The sequence below is a fragment of the Orcinus orca genome, chromosome 3 (genome assembly GCF_937001465.1).
Source record: "Orcinus orca chromosome 3, mOrcOrc1.1, whole genome shotgun sequence".
In the NCBI taxonomy this organism is placed as follows: domain Eukaryota; kingdom Metazoa; phylum Chordata; class Mammalia; order Artiodactyla; family Delphinidae; genus Orcinus; species Orcinus orca.
In genome coordinates this window covers 69,839,826-69,856,939 of record NC_064561.1, presented here as the reverse complement: position 1 = coordinate 69,856,939, position 17,114 = coordinate 69,839,826, and the positions used below count along the sequence as shown (strand labels likewise).

The window sequence follows — 17,114 nt, the reverse complement described above, 5'->3', positions numbered from 1 at the left end:
GGCTAAAAGGACACAGCAGGGGATTGGGAATCCCCGCCCCCATCCCCGCCACACACAATTGTTAGGGTGAATGCGCTGCCCCTGCGGGCCGTACCGCTCCCGGACGTGCTTAACAGGCATCCTTCTCATTTTTATCCCCACCTCTCGGAGGAAGAGGAATCTGAGGATCAGAGACTGAAGCGTTTTGCCCAAGGTCACAGAGCAAGTGCCTGGAGCCGGGAATCAGTCTCGGCTCGGTCAGGCGTCAAAGGCGGCCTGGACCCCGCCTCCCGTCCCCACTTCCCGTAGCTCCGACACCGAGGGAGCCGTGCTGGGCGCTGTGCGTACCTCCCGGGACAGGAAGGGTTGGGTGAGGGGTAGTGGGTCTGGCGCGGGGTGGGGGTGGGGCGGCGCGGCGCGGCGCGGCGCGGCTCCGCCTTGCGGCGGCGGAAGCGGCCTCCATCTCGTGCGCGCTCCTCGCTCCGGGCGCGCTCCTCAACCCCGGCCCGCCCCTCGCCATATATGGAGCTTCCTCCCGGGATCCTGCCAGACGCTTGCTCCCTGCCTGAGGCCCATACAAGGCTCTTCCTTCCCGGCGTGTCTGGCAGGCGGCCCGCGGGCGGCTGTGGGCGGGAGTTCGGCCCTCCGGGTCCGCCCGCGCCCTGAAGCCGGCGGCCAGGGGACCCGCTGCCAAGGAGGGGGCGGCGGCGGGGCCGGGAACGCGCGGCCCGGCCTGGCTGAGGTAAACGCGGGACAGGCGGACTTGGGCGTCCCAAGAGGGTCTGAGGTTCCCACTGTCCCCACCGGTTTTATATTTTGTCCCACTTTTCCCCCTAATTCTCTAAGCGCAGCTGACTTTACTGGAGTTCCTCCTTCGGCTCCCGGCCCGGGGCCTAAAACCCCAAGCCTAAGCGTGCTGTGAGGGCCTGCCCTCGTTCGCCGCGCGCCTCCGCTAGCATTTTGCTAGTCGGTCTTCGGTATTTCTCTCGCCCTGCCTTCCTCCCGGCTTGCTGTTTCTCGCTCCTCCCTGCCTTTACTCAAGCTGTCCCTTCGGCCTGGAATGCCCTTCCCACACCATTCTGGTAGAACTGCTACTCATCCCTTACTTGTTTCAGGCCTCTGGCCATCTATAAGTCCTTCCCACCCCACGGGTCTGGGATGCACCTAACACATCGGTTATTTATTGAGACTGCGATTCGATCTTACTCCTCTTCGCATTCCTGGTGCCTGGCTCAGTATGTGAAAGTTGTTATTATATCTGAGCGAGGGGAAAGAGGGAAAGGACCCTGTTGTCAGGATAGCCACAGTGCCTTTTCACCTTGGACAGGGGTCCCCGACTTTAGTTCCAGCCGCTAACATCTTCACCTGCTACGCTCCCTGTGGTCTGGAGCTTCATGAGCCCCAGAACCCAACATGAATAGTTTGTGTGGAAAGTTGGAAGGTTGGGGTGGGGGAGACAGAGATGGGGCAGGTGTACACCTGCAGTGGCACTGTGGTCTGGAGTGGTGCCCACTGGGTGCCTCCACCACCCAGAATGGCTGCACTTGCTCAGCCTGACAGCTCCGGTTTATCCACTGCAGGAACCAGCAGGCCCCCACAGGCCCTCGTACAGTGCCTCCAGGGACTTAAACCTGCCGCAGCCATGTGGTTACCCTGATCTATCTGCTGGGAGAGGAGCAAAGCTCGGAGAGGGACCAGATCTCAGCAGAGACGAAACCAGCAGCAGTTCCTGAACACCCACCCTGCCGTGGTTCCAGAAGTGCAACATGGACCAACCTGTGAGCATTTGCTCTTCCTCAGGTGAGGCAGGGAGATAAAAGCTCAGAGCTTGGGAGTAACAAGTCAAGTAATATGCCAGGGAGGGGGCTTTTAGCACTAAGAAGCCTCTGGACTTGATCCAGAATAAAATCACTCACAGACTTCCAGTCTTTGGTGGTAAGCACAGGCACACGCTGTGAATAAGGCCAAAATAGAAGAAGTTTTGTCTGTCTCTCTGGCCTCAGGGAGTGCCTGTGATTTGGGTACATGGAGAGGAGATGATCTCTAAGGCCCATGACTGAAGGTTTAGGGGTTACATTTCGGAAAAAAAACTGGGTCTGGACCTGGGCTGCACACCCAGGGACTAGGACACCTCTGGACTTGTTCCTACCTAAGGCTGCAGGCCTCCAGCGGCCTCTTCTTTCCATTTACGATCTGGGATTGTGGGTAATGTAGTCCAGTGGCCAGTTTCTCTGGGGTGGTGGTTCTTGCCCTTCCTTCATCTAGTCTCCTTACCCTTGCCAGCTACCACCCCCTTCTGCTCCAGGCTGAGGGCAGCACAGGGTGAGAAGGCGGTGCTTACTCTTTGCAGGGCTGGGAGATTCCCAGCTGGAAACCAGCAAGCTATTCATAGCTGAACCTAGCAGAGGAGGAAGGCCTGAGAGAAGCTGGGGAGCTCCGGCAGCCTCCTCTCCAGCTACAGAATTTGCAGGAACCCCAGACTGGGCAGGCTGGGCAGGCCTTGTGTTCACTTCTGGGTGAGAGGGCTTCGAGCCTGGGAAAATCCTATGGAGCAGTAGCGGTCCTGCGTTGCTCCCTGTCTTGAGAGACACAGATACTCCAGTGGCCCTGGGGCCCAGCTTTTAGGCCTGTGTATGGTGGGGATATTTGGAACCTGAGTATAGATAAGCTGAGACTTTTTGCAAAAAAAGCCAGTGTGACACCCAGTATGACAGTTGCCTAGAATTTCTTTGCATTTTTCTTCTCGTTGTTTTCCTGTGCTTGCCTCTTCAACCAAATTAAATTCTCTCTAAGGACAGGAACCAAACCTTCTCTTGCCAATGGCACCAATCCTGTATTTATGCTATAATGAATGATCTTGCCCAAAGAAAAATCAACCCTCCCTATCAAGACTAAGGGTGTGACTTTTTTCCCCCACCCACCTAATCCTCTGCCAGTACCCTGTGCTTTTCCCATGGAAGCACTGAATCGTTGCTTGACTGGGTCCCCCACTAGATTAGGCATTCCGTGTTGACATGGATGACGTCTGTCTTGTTGACTATCATATCCCTATTACTTGCACAATAAACAATTGTTGAATGAATGACTATGAACCTATGATAGCTAATTCCTTAGATGGAGTATTTGATACATGCTTCATTGGCACAGCGTTTTACAAATTGGAAAACAGTTTCGGCCACTTAAATGTCTTTCACCAGGACTTTCCTGGTGGCGCAGTGGTTAAGAATCCACCTGCCAATGCAGGGGACACGGGTTCGATCCCTGGTCTGGGAAGATCCTACATGCCGCAGAGCAACTAAGCTCATGCGCCACAACTACTGAGCCTGTGCTCTAGAGCCCGTGTGCCACAACTACTGAGCCTGCGCGCCCTAGAGTCCACGCACCACAACTACTGAGCTCATGTGCTGCAACTACTGAAGCCCGTGCGCTCTAGGGCCCACGTGCCACAACTACCGAGCCCACATGCTGCAACTGCTGAAGCCTGCGCAGTAGTTGTGGCACACAGGCTTAGTTTCTCCACAACAAGAGAGCCCGTGCTCCGCAACAAGAGAAGCCACCGCAGTGAGAAGCTTGCACACTGCAGTGAAGAGTAGCCCCCGCTCACCGCAACTAAAGAAAGCCCGCACAGCAATGAAGACCCAACGCAGCCAAAAATTAAAAAAAAATCAAAAAAATTCAAAAACAAAATTTTTTTTAATTGAAAAGAAATCTTTCACCAAGACCTTGATTAGTGGTAGAGCTGTTAGGAACTGGTGTCTGCCTTCAGAGTAGCACTTAGCCATGGCATGAGGCTGCCTGCATGGTGGCACCCAGTAGGTACCTCTGGCTCCCGAGTAGCGAAATGGGTGAGGTGGGTTAGATGAGATAGGCAGACATGGTCAAACTGGCCTGGCCCCATGATGTATCTGGTGCAACCAGCCAGGAGAGCTGCCAGGGAATCCTCCTAAGAAGCTTAATGAGAAAGACCTGCTCTGATCTGCCAGAGGGGAAGTCCTGACGCAGTGGCTGTGGGGCTGTAGAGAGGGCAGACAGACTCTGAGGTCTGAGCAGCAGTGTTTGGGGGCTCCTTAGCTGTTACCAGGGACCTCCTGACTCTGAGTTCAGTAGATTTTTTTCAGTCTTAATCTTCCTTGAGTAATTCTCAGCAGCATTTGACTTGTAGGTGATCATCTCTTCTTGAAGGCCTCTCTTTCATTGCTTACACATTTTGACGTACAAGGCTCTATTTGGATATTAAGTGTTCTAGTACTTCAGGACTCAGCCTCATGCTGTCTTCTCAAACTGTACTGTGTCCAGAAGGATCTCTTTGAAAAACAAATTTGAATTTGTCACCCTTCTGCTTAAAACACCTCAGCAGCTTCTCCTATTCTTCAGAATAAAATTTCAAGTTCTCAGCAAGGCCTTTGAGTCTCAATCCAGTCTGCCCATGCTGGCCTCTTCTAGCTTCATCTTCCACCACATTCCCCTTTCATTCTCTGAGCTTCATCCACACTGCTCTCCACCTGCCTCCTCAGCTGTACTGTGCCACCCCCTACATGTTCTCACTGCCTGGGATGCTCTTCCTCCTCTTGGCTTAGCTAACATCTCCTGTGCTCAGTTAAAGCACCAGTGTCTTCAGAACAGGTGATAGCCAGGTCAAAATGCCCTGTGACAGACACTTACCTGTGGCCCTCCCTCAGGTGTTAATTGCAATTGGGGTTTCATATTCACTGGAATAATGTGTTGGAAGCTCATTGGCTGTGTCCCTTTTGCTCATGACTGCATTGTAGGGTTTAGCACAATGCTTGGCTGTAGTAGGCTGTAGTTATCTTGTGTAACAAATGAAATAAAAGCTTATTTAACAAAACACCCTATTTAAACCTTGAAGAAACTGAAAAAGAAGTATGGTCATGCAGCTAGTATATGGCAGAGTGGGACCTAGATATGGCTTCAGTGTCTGTGTTGTTAACCCCCTGCACTATGCTATCCCTCTACCTGTTAAGTACTTTCTGAAAGTAAAGAGAAATGGAAGAAGGGAGAAAGTATGTGAGAGAGACAAAGGGACTTCCCCTCTCTCCACTCTAGAAATACAGAGTGGGAGATTAAGAATGAAATTACATTTACCAAAAAAGACATATGAATGGCTGATGAGCACATGAAAAGATTATGAAAAGATGTTCAACAACATTAGTCATCAGGAAAATGAAAATCAAAACCAGAATGACACCAGTGAACAATCTAAAAAGGAAATTAAGAAAATTCCCTTTACAGTAGCATCCAAAATAATAAAATACCTAGGAATAAATTTAACCAAGGAAGTAAAAGATTTATACACAGACTACTACAAAAGAAATTAGAGACTTAAATAAATGGGAAGACATCTTGTGTTTATGGATTAGAAGACTTAATATCTTTAAGATGGCAATACTACCGAAAGCAATTTGCAGATTCAGTGTGATCTCTATCAAAGTTCCAATGGCTTTTTTTTTTTTTTGAAGAAATGGAAAAGTTGATCCTCATATTCATATAGAATTGCAAGGATCCCTCCCAGTACCTTAGTGTGTTCGCCAAACTGGAAGCTCTCTGAACTCCATAATTTAGGGATTTTTATGGAAGCACTATCATGTAGGCATTATTGATTGAATCATTGGCCATTGGTAATTCGATCTTAAGCGCCTCTCCCCTCTCTTGGGGTGGGGCTGAACCTTCCAACCCTGTAATCCTGGGGTTTTTTTGGCAAGCAGCCCCCTTCTTGAAACTATCTGGGCATCTCACTAGCATACAAAAGACACTCATCACGCTAGAGATTCCAGGGGTTTTAGAGAAGCTGTGTACCAAGAACAGGAGATAAAGACCAAATATATATTTCTTACTGTATCACACTACTCAACAATAAAAAGCAACAAACATGCAACAACATGGATGTATGTAAAAAATCCATCTAAATGAAGGAAGCTAAGTGAAAGAAACCTGATGTAAAAGACTACATATAGCACTATTCTGGTAACGTGAAATTTCTAGGAAATTCAAAACCATAGAGACAGAAAGCAGATCATTGGTTGCTTAGGGTTGGGAGTGAGCAAGAATTGACTAAAGGGGCACAAAAGACCTTTCTGAGAGATGGACACTGGATTGTGTAATGTTTGCACAACTGTACGAATTTATTTCAAAAAAATCACCAAGCTATACTTACAGTGGGTTAATTTTATAGTTTGTAAATTATACCACAGTAAAGCTGTTTCCTGGCCTTTGGGTCAAGTCAGGACCAGCACATCTGCCTTTCCAAACTCGCCTTTCACCTCTCCAGGCTGACCCTGGCTCACCAGGCAGCTTGGCCACCCCCAGATGAAGTAGGGGTGCCCTCTCCTCATCCTTTAATACTCCTCACTTTTATTGTCATTCTTGCTGTCTCTCCTGCTGGAGTGTAAGTGCTGAAGGGCAGGGACAGTGACTGTTTTTCACCACTGTATCCCAGCATCTTGCACAGGGCCCAGTACATAGGAAATGTCTCTAAATGCTTGCTGAATGAAAGAATGAGACCAGAGTTAACCCAAGCACAATGTAAGGAATAGAGGTGGCAATGAGCTATGTCTGTGGAAACAGAGTCTGGAGGAGACTGAGTTTCTGAGGGCCTTTGCTCAGCTCCCCAGGGAGGAGCAGAGCCCCTTCCTTGCCATCTCTCTCTAGAATCCAAGTTTGACAGAGGTGTGAGGGAGGGCCTCTAACCCTGAGCACAGGAATGCAACTCCTCTTCCTCAGGTGACATCCTGTCCTATTACAAACAGAGTCCCCCTTTGCAGGCCCTCCAGTAGGAATTGTGATGTGAGGTGATTGGTCCATCCCACTCTTCAGCCTAGCCCGGGAATGTATTGGGTTGGCCAAAAAAAGTTCATTTGGTTTTAAGCAAAAATAAAAGACACATTTTTCATTTTCACCAAGAACTGTATTGAACAATGTATTCCTTAACCAAAGGAACTTTTGGGCCAACCCAGTACTTAGGTCTGGACAGCCATACAACTTGGGGCAGGCATTCCAGCATCAAGCCCTGATTTCTCCTTGTTCTCAATCCTGGCTCCCACCTCCCTTCCCCTATGTAGCAGAATATTCCTGCATCTTGCCTTTACCTCAGAAGATCCTTGCCATTCCTGTTTGCAGGGCCTCTCTCTGACGTTTCCACCCTCTTTTCCTGATTTGAAAATGGGTTTGCCCCCTAGGTTTCCTTTGGGTTAGGATGAAGAACCAAGCAGAAGAGGCTGAGTCCAGGCAGGGTATCTCACCCAAGTGGAAGAGCCGGAAGTCTGACTGTAAGGGAAACCTAGATGGGGCTAATATGGAACCTTCGGGGCTGGAGAAGCAAGTTAGTCTACACACTCAAGCCAACCCTGACTCACAGGGAAGTGACTTCAAAACAACTTTCATAACTCCACCTGGATGTTGGCCACCTTTCCCCTCCCAGCTCTGTCTTTGGCTTCAGGCCACTCCCTTAGTCTCTCTGATCCTCCCTTTTCTCATCTCTAACAAGGGGGAGAAGGGGCTTAGATGAATAACAAGATCCTCCATGTGTTAAGAGTACTGAATTTGGAGTTGCAATATCAGCTGCTCATGTTGGCTCTTGTCATCTGCTGCATGAACATGACAGGTCGTCGTGCTGCTCTGTGGGCTTCAGCTTTCCTATTCCTAATTAGGGGATTGGAATAGTAAGGTCCAGGGCCCTTGTAAGTGCTAAAATTATGATTCCTTAAGAAGTGAAAGTATGGGGCAACAGAAGGGTGTGGCTGTAGATAAACGAGTAGAGTCTGATGACACTTGTCCTTTCTGTGAATGGGTTTTAGGCTTTGAGATACAGCTTTCCCTTCTTCCCATCACCCCCTTGGTTGCTCAGTGAGCCAGGGGTCAAGGGTCCCCCAAGAAGCCCTGTTCTTCCTACTGTCTCATCTCACCTAGCACTGGTCCAACCTCAAAGCTGATTTCATCTCTGAGGTGTGTGACTGACAGCACTCCTCTCCTGGCACTGCCTCTGCTCACTTCCTTCCAGTCTGGGCCCAATTCCCAGGCTCAGCCCCCTCGCCCCTCTGGCTGACTCAGTAGGGATTTCTCCTCAACTGCGTACCCTGCAGCAGAATGAACTCTTCTAGATGCTGATCTGAGTCAAACCCAAATTCTGAGTAAAAACCAAACTTGAATGAAGAATCAAACTAAAGTTGTGTTTTAGATACCTTGTGAATCATTTAGAACCTAAACACTCATTATATCACACTGTTCTATAATGGGCGTTCATGATGACCCTAAAATGTTAGTTAAATGATGCTTTTATGTTTTTCTTCCATATTTCTGAAATTTCAAAAATTCCCTAAGTGAATGTCTCATTTTAAACCCCCTGATACTTCAGTGTATATTTCCTAAGAAAAAGGGTATTCTCTTATGTAACCACATATAGTTATCAAGTTCAGGAGATTTAACATAGATACAATACTTTTATCCATAGTCCACATTCCAATTTCATTAATTGCCCTACTGACAACATGTTTTTAAGAGTAGGGGCAGATGCCCTAGTCGCTGAGAAATTCCGTTATGTGTGTACATTCTTCTTTGAAGATGCTGGATAAATTACAGGGATCCTCTAGAGTCCAAGGGAGCTCCTTTTATCCATTCTCAATTGTGGCTGTGGGCTAAGCTGGGCTGATCAGTCAAAAGGTGTGTGTCCTGGGGGAAGGACATAACTTCTAGATGGATGCCTTCCAGTTGCACTCCAAGTTGTTGGTTGTCTCTGAAGGCACAAATGTTGGTGAGGTGAGTCGACTTGTCTTTTTAGCAGTACCAGCACCTGTTCTCTTCTTGAGTGAGGAACGACCTGTATTTGCATTGACTTTGGAACCACATGGGCAGATATACAGCAGTATGTAGCACATTGTTTTTCTAAGGATTAAATGAGATGATGCATGTGACATGGCACCTTGCCTGGTGCATGGTAACCGTCCAACAAATGTTAGTGATTGTCGTTATTTTTCAGATGGGTAGCTTGAAGCCCAGATTGAGACTCCTGTTTCTCCTCTCTGTTCGCTCATCCCTACTTTCTTTGGTAGTTTCCCTTCTCCATATAGCCAAATTTTAAAGGTAAGCAAACTGTCCCAGTCATCTCTTAATGCTTGTCAGAAATCTCCCCACCAGAAGCAACTTTCTTCCACAACCAGTATCCTTAACTCTAGCACCACCTCGTGGATGCCAGTGCAAACTCACCCAGGTCACTTCCTGAGGACCAAGTTTAGGATCATCTTCCATCTGAGTGAGCCCTTGCTAAGTGCCAGGCATTGTACTATGTATTTCACGTGACTTATTGCATTTAATCCTTACCACAGTCCTTATGGAGTAGGCATTGTTACAGGTAGGGAAATTGCTACTCAGAGACATGGGCAAAGTCTTACTGGCAGGATCTTTTTTCCAGTCAGATCTCCTGCTCACCATTATATCCTGATAGCTTTACAGCTGGAAAGACTCTTTAGATTCAAAGTCATCCTTACACTGATAGGGAAACTGAGGGGTAGGAAGGGACTTATCTGAAATCAGAAGTCCAACTAATGGCAGAGACAGAACCAGAGATGTTTGTCCAAAGAGCTGGCTCTTTGTCCTGGGCTCTTAACTGAACCCAAGGATGAGCTTGCCAAGCAATTTCAGACTCTATCTGAAGCAGAGTTCCCAGACACGTTTGAAGCTTATTGTCAGAGAACCCTGGAGATAAATGGTTTTCACATATACTTCTAGTGCCAGTTATTCAGCCATACCTTTAATAACTTTGGCACCCATTGCTTCCACACTTCTTGGCTGGTCAGTTCCTATGTCCCCGGGAGGCACAGTCCTATCAGGGTGAGACTTGGCAGGCAGGAGTCTCAGCAGGCGCTCACTCAAATTGGCAACAAGGGAGAAGCTGGCATGAAGCTTAAATTCCACCTTGAATACACTGTGCCTGTCTGGGAGCACCATGGCATGAGAACTGGAGCTGGAGAACAAAAGATGGCAAGTGCTGCAGGCCCAGACAGGCAAGCACAACAGCCCACATAATCGGCACTACTGTGCTGCCTTCTAACTTTTGATTTCAAACAGCAGCTAGGAATGCATCAGGAGAAAAAACTGTACCTCCACCATGCATGGGGCATGTCTGCCCCTTCCCATAGGGTGATTGGGTTTTATCAAGGCTATCATCTAAATCAGATAAGAAACTGGGCAAAAGTATGCTGAAAAAGCAAAGTGACACAATAGGTTCCCTTACTGGTCAATTTTGTTAAAAACATTGACTTCTTAAATTTGGAGAAATTAAATCACATACCACCTTGATACTTCAACTAGGCTTCCTAAGCTACCAAATAGAAGCTCTAAGTACCTCCACTTTTGGAAAAACAAATGAAACAAAAATCCTCTTCTGGGCTTCCCTGGTGGTGCAGTGGTTGAGAGTCCGCCTGCCGACGCGGGGGACACGGGTTCGTGCCCCGGTCCGGGAAGATCCCACATGCCGCGGAGCGGCTAGGCCTGTGAGCCATGGCCGCTGAGCCTGCACGTCCGGAGCCTGTGCTCTGCAACGGGAGAGGCCACAGCGGTGAGAGGCCCGTGTACTGCAAAAAAAAAAAAATCTTGTTTTGATACAGCCTAGAAGCCCTGCTCCGCTGAGCCAGCCTCTGACTTGCTCTTAAATGAGGTTATTGCTCTCCTACCCCGTGCCAGGTATGCAAGATCAAGGTGGGGAGGCTTAGTTTCTGCTCTTCCATCTGGACCATTCTATTGACTCAAACGCAAGCAGATGTAGAAAGAGAATCAACTTTGGAATTAGGCCTGGGATAAAATTTGGCTTCACCACTAAAGAGCTGCTACTTAACCTCTTCTGGCCTGTCTTATAAAATGGGAAGCACCATCTACCTCCATGGAATGTTGAGGTAACATGGCATAACACCTTTTCCTAAAAAAGGGCAAGTTTCCCTTGGGCATGCATGTAGAATAGAGTAAGATACAAATTCGTTTGGCCCTAGCAACTGGAACCTCTTTTCTCTGGTGTTAACACTGGGATCATGACCTCAGATACCCTTTGCATATACCCTTCTATAGGCAAATGTAGCCAAAGACAACTAAATCTAAGGCTGAAAAGTTAGTAACTATGATGAAACTGACATGTGCCTTAGAGAGCTCACTCACTGTTCTCCTCGGTTTAGACCTTTCTTAGGAACAGTCCTAAAGAATCTCAAGCACACAAAGTATATTCTTAAATATGGTTTAATACTCTTCTCCATTTCTGTACATCACAACACCAAGATTTTGCTGCTTAGGATCTCTCCGTAGAGGCTATAGAGAATGCAAAGGCTATGGTTTTCACCCCCTCTTATTTATGTGTTTGTATGTGTAAGTGTAATACATATCAGTATATATTGATACACACATCAATATATAATGCAATATATATCACCAAAGAGAACACATTGATTAAAGAAATACAAAAATTTGGCATCATTTCCAAACTTAAATAGTAAAAATAAAAACTACAAAAGGAGCTGCATACCCTAAATGTATCATGTGAAACAACAAGCATATTCAAAAATGTAAATTTACATCCAATTTCTCTGGTCTTGTCATATCACATTAGACCCATTTACAATGGCAAAACCCTAAGGTACTGCTGTGAAGAGAGCATGTTTGCTCGCTCTTGGGTGTTCTGCAAACAAACAGCAGAGCCCAAAGCAAAAGCCTGCTCCGGTGAAGCCTCCCGCGTTGGTGAATACCAAAGAATTGACTCTTCTCACTGGGGGTTGAGACATCAGGTTATACATAGACAGTCATTTGGACCTCAGAGTACAGTGTGAGAACCAGAAGCTTTACATTTAAGACATACTCCCTTCATTCAAGTGAAACAGGATTATTGGAACGATAGGCAGGTCTGTAACCTGGGAACAAGGAGCTGGTTCAGACCAATAAAGCTACGAGTGACTGAGTCAAGTCAGTGAAGAACAGCAGTCAGGCACTAAAGTGTTAAAAGTACCCAATTTGAAAACCAAATGCACCCCACTACCCTAGCAGTGTGGGGTGATACCAATTGACTTTTAAAACCTTTGGTCCTTCAAAGTCCATTTGGTATATTTTCCATTGCTACCACTGGGCACGTCCTATACACTTTGTTCACTGTCACCACCTCAGGCACGCCATGACCTTGCATGTCAGCTGGGGTCAAGTCCGATTTACAGCCCAGCTGTGAAGCATAAGCTTCAGGTTTTCAGGCCCACTTTTGGATCCAACGTGGTTAAGTCCTTGGTGCCAAAAGCTGTGTCCCATCCCTTCCCATCCCTGCCCTTCCCACCCTCCTCCCATAATTTCTCCTATGAGAGGTGCTTGTAAGTCCCATATTTGAAACAGATGCTCCAACCCCACCAGGTCAGGGGTTTACAATTACATGCACAGTCATACATGTCTTGTCTGTTGTTCCTGTGAAAACCTTGCAGTTCATTTTTAAAAAATCAAAATAATATAATCTCATGCCATCCAACACAAGGAAAACATGACCACCTCCCTTTTGCCAAGGACAGACCCAAGCAAAATAAAATATTCTTTAAATTTCTTTGCTTCCACTTAAATTGCATGTTTTATTTCTCCCAATCCCAGCAATAGCACAGAAGCCCCATCATATCCATCCCAAACTGGTTTCTAGTATGCAAGATTATGCAAACCCTTGTCAAAGCAATTGATGCTAAGGGCTCCCAAACCCCAGGCACAAATGCGCCTGCAAAACAGATGGAAGGAAACAGAGCACTGGCCCAAATGCTTCATGTGTCAGTTTATCTTTGCAATGCAATCTGCATTCTTGAAACTGACAGTCTGGAGGGGAGGGGTAGTGTGAGGGAGTGAAGTTGAAACTGCCTCCTATTAGCTCACCCTTTCAACATTAAACAGAGACCAAGAGAGAAATGGTTCCAACATTTCACCACATATATTTCTTCTTATGCAGTCTAAGCTGAGAATGCCATGTAAATGGGTCACTGCGAAATGCAGCAATTTAATTTTTCTCCAATCAAAATAAGAAACAAACCAGTAGGATCTCACTTCTATTAACTTTTGAAGGTTTACAGCAGTTAAAGTATTTTGCTTCTATGTATGAAGGTTAAAAAAATCATTTTTTTTCCATAAAATACAAGAGCAACCAATTTCACCATCAAGTAAAAGTAAAAACTGGGATTCTTTTTTAAATTAGTCCAAAGTGGCATTTAGGAACTTAGTTGTAGGCTGCTGCGCTGACACCATGACAAACCAAAGTGTAGGGTTGGGTCTGGTTTTTGTTTCGGTTTTCTTTTCAATATCCAATGCTCATGGACTAAGTTCTGGAAATGTTCCAATTGTAAGGCAGGGATCTGTTTGGATTCCACCACGGGTATGCTCCTTGGGTTGGATGCTGGAGGGTGAGGCACGTTTTGCCGGACCCATGTCGACTACCTAGTAGTCATCAAGGTCAAAAAATTCATCATCTCCTCCTTGGTATTCCATTCCCTGGAAATCTACTCGGTACCGCAAGATACCTGGGGAAACAAACAAACAGTCAATAGCTGTGGTTCACAGAACTGGGGGGTGGGGAGCACGTTCACTCCATTAAGGGAAGCCCCATCCCCTTGCAGAATTATAGAAAGCAAAGAGATGATAAAAAGTGGTCCCAACCAAGGAACCTGCACATGCACTGCCTCAATCCCTTGCTTCAGTGGGTGATGAGCACACCTCACCTGAAGTTAATGTTATTTTGGGATAGCCAGGAAAAGGCTGTGGCCTGAGACCCTGGCTATTAGTTTTCTGATTTGCTACTCACCTCCAATTCCACCAAATCCTTTCACAAACTGGGATCCTTCTTGTGACTTATCTGTGACAATTTCCAATGTAGCTCCAAATTTTTTATAGTTGTTAGCAAACCACTCCAGCAGGGGCATGCTCTCAATCAGCTCATGTTCTTGTCCTGTCTGCAGGGGCAGCCACGAGATACAGAAACAATGGGATTAGGATATATCAAGACAGGAACGCTTGCTCCCTTGCCTGCCAACATTCTCCTTGTCCCTGTCGTATCTATGTATGTGAAACTGTGAGTGAATTATGGTTTCTGGTGATATAATTGCAACAGCACAGAAATTCTGATTACTTCAAACAACATTCTTCCCCAGGCTCTAGCCTCAATAAGGAAATGTTAACACACTTGGCAGTTTTTCAGCTTATGGTTCCTCCTGTTGTCTCTAGAAGTCAGGCTGTTATAAAGTGTCTCTAGGCAGCACTCATTCAACAGCCAAGAAGAGACACGCCAGAACTGCTTTTTGGAGCAGCCTTGTAAAAACCAAAGTCCTTCAACTCAGAACTTGAAGAAGCTACCAATTAAAAGGGACCTGTGCTGAGCAGGTAACACTTGAAGCTGTGGTGGTGCAGTTAGGCCAAACCTGTAGAAGCTGCTTTAGTAGAAGAGCTGGTAAAGTAAATGAAGAAAGCAGCACAGACTTCACAGTGCAGGAGAGGAACTATTTAATTAATCTTCCTCTCAAACATTTTTCAAGTATGAGAATGTTTTCTTTAAAAATAAGGAACCAGGGTAACCATGACCTGGCCTCCTTCTTTGGAATCAGATCAGTATGTGGCATACCGGAGCTGACCACCTCCTGGTACTCCCCACTGCCAGCAAGTACGAGGTTTGGTTTTCCAAGGCTGATGCTACTCTGTGCTGCCAGGGCTCTAACATATGGATTTATGTTTCCTTGTGCGTATCACCAAACCAATCACATACCTCTTTGTCTGTAAAATGAGATTTATCCTTCTCTTGTTCTGGAGTTAGATAGAGAATTTTCTCCTCTGCAGCATTGGGGAAAAAAGAATGTGTTAACCCGCTTCTCATACTAACAGGTTTAAGTTCCATGAGATGAATCAGGTTAGATGAAAGAGCTCCTGAACGCATTCTAGCAACCTTCTTTTCATAAGAACATTAGTCAGCATGCAATGAATGAATGTCTACCAGGTACACTGCTCCTATCATAAGGAAACACCAAAGATATTTAAGATATAGCCCTTGTCCTCAAAATATTTAACAATCTTAGGTAGACATTTATCAGTTCAATTGGATACAGACTGAAAGACTGGGAAACACGGTATAGATCTGCCTTTTCATTGCTCCTGAAATCAGCCACCTTTCCCAAATCTCCCTCCCAGGCTTCTTGAATACACAGGTCAGTAATAGTCATCTTATTTTCTAATTCTCATACCTTCTGTGCCTTGGCAATGAAGAACATATCTCATTATATCCAGATTTTCATAGACTATTAGAATCTCTACAGCTCCCATTTCTAAAGCCTTTAGTGTATCTTCAACTCCAAAACAGTACTTGCCCGTGTCCTGGCTGATTTCATCAAAGTATCGCCCTGTGGTTAGGGACAGGTCATTAAGAACATATATTAAGGTTTCTTTTGTAGATACAGACCTTCTTACTCAAAATCAGGAAGAGAAAAAAGTCAACTTAAAAATGAGTAAGTGCCAAATGTCAGTGAAAAATCACACTGCTAGTTGAGGCTCCAGAAAATGACTCTGAAGAGGTAACAGTTGGGCCAAATACACAATCATTTGGAAATGTGTGTCAAATTAGAAACATAGCCAAACAATGGCCCCATTAATTTTTAATTTGAGCTCTCTATTCATCACTCTTATTACAAAGGATAATTAATATGGGAACTCTAACTGAAGTTTGGTTCCTATTGCCAAAAACAGTAAAAACAGTAGAAAAACAAACACATTTATTAGACTTAACAACTAAAGAAAGATTAATGATTCCACTGAAGAGGACTTAAAATGCTAAATCTTCCTTCTACCTTTTCAGTGTTTTGTTTCATACATATAATCATATACATACACATATACATACAAAAACATTTCACAGTAAGTAAGTTGCATTTCACTGATACCTATTAACTTCTTCTCTTGAATGAACTTCACGTTGGAGAGGACTTCAGTAGATAACTCAATAGCTTGGTTGAATCCATTTTCACCACCATAAGATATATCAACTAATTTTAAAACTTTTGATTGCAACCTCTGACACAATTAAAAAAAATTTAAAAAGCACATCATTAGTACTTCAGAACACCCTTACCAAGACCCATTACCTTTTAATGACATGCAAAACTAGCAACACGATCAGTGAAGCCTCAAGAGGAGGGGAAAGAGCCCAATTTACTCATGAATAGGTCTCACTGAAGAACACTGCCAGGATAAACTTCTTAGCCAATGATATCACACATTCTATCAGACCTATAAAAGCCTAACTCATTAAACACAAACAAAACAAAGTGTCTTGTGGAGGAAAGGAGGAACTATTGGTTCCTGCTATATAAGGTGGTAGAGTATATAAGACAGCTTCTTTAGTGAGCCTTCTACTGTAATGCTACTACCCCACACCAGAAGAACACCTTGGGAATGTGTTATGCCCAGCCCAAGTCATAAACCAATAGAGCTTTCTGGATTAAACGCTTTAGGCTTAATCAGCTCCGTCATATTGCTGAGAGGTTCACTGCTTTACTTACCTCCAGGAAAAAGACAGGAAAAACCAGTCCTAGTTTCTTTGAAATCAAACTCCATTTTAAAGCCAATTATGGCAACCCACTAAAAGCAGGGGCCAACATAGGGTCCAGAAAGATACTATCCCAAAAATGGCTGATTTCAAAAGAAAAAAAGTCCAGAAAGACATGGGGGAATATCTCCTAATATTCCTAATAATACACATGGAATTTTGTCCACTCAGAGCTAGGTTTTTAACACAGAATTTTTCACTGTAAAAGTAAAAAAGATGTGCATGTCCCAGCACTCAGAACTCAACTACTCTCACCTAGAAACTTACATAAAGGAGCATCTACTTCTCACTTACCTGATCAAACATATCAGATTGACTTAGTTCAGTTTTAAAGTCAGCTGATCCAGCTAAAACAAGACCAGCCACATTCACTTTGTCCCCAGAAATAAACAGCTGCACAGCAGTCTCAGCTACTTTCCGAACATAGTTATGTCGCTTTTCCATTCTTAAACGGGCAAAACGCAAGGCTGACTGACCTCCTCTACCTTTGACAAAGAAAAGTAGTGAGAGAAAAAGTCAATTATTAAAAAGTACAAGATGCCTTGGTAAT

At 45.4% G+C, this 17,114-nt stretch overlaps 1 protein-coding gene and 1 long non-coding RNA gene across 3 annotated transcripts in view; one reads left to right on the top strand and one right to left on the bottom strand.

Moving 5' to 3' along the window:
• Positions 1 to 528: 528 nt before the first annotated feature.
• LOC117197556 (uncharacterized) overlaps positions 529 to 17,114 on the top strand; it is a 90,755-nt gene continuing 74,169 nt past the window's right edge. Inside the window, exons 1-2 of one of the 2 annotated variants that reach the window (XR_004478226.2) lie at positions 529 to 721; positions 1,560 to 12,937. This is a non-coding gene — a long non-coding RNA (uncharacterized LOC117197556). Of the gene's footprint in view, positions 722 to 1,559; positions 12,938 to 17,114 lie in introns of those variants that run through there. The other variant, XR_007476517.1, reaches the window with a different exon arrangement.
• The window catches only part of ETF1 (eukaryotic translation termination factor 1), a 27,993-nt gene continuing 22,077 nt past the window's right edge, over positions 11,199 to 17,114 (bottom strand). Inside the window, exons 6-11 of the mRNA XM_004282062.4 lie at positions 16,859 to 17,049; positions 15,900 to 16,029; positions 15,207 to 15,362; positions 14,735 to 14,799; positions 13,781 to 13,928; positions 11,199 to 13,499 (exon numbers count right to left, since the gene is read on the bottom strand). Of these exons, the coding sequence (XP_004282110.1) occupies positions 13,417 to 13,499; positions 13,781 to 13,928; positions 14,735 to 14,799; positions 15,207 to 15,362; positions 15,900 to 16,029; positions 16,859 to 17,049 (773 nt within the window). The 3' untranslated portion in view covers positions 11,199 to 13,416. The remainder of the gene's footprint in view (positions 13,500 to 13,780; positions 13,929 to 14,734; positions 14,800 to 15,206; positions 15,363 to 15,899; positions 16,030 to 16,858; positions 17,050 to 17,114) is intronic.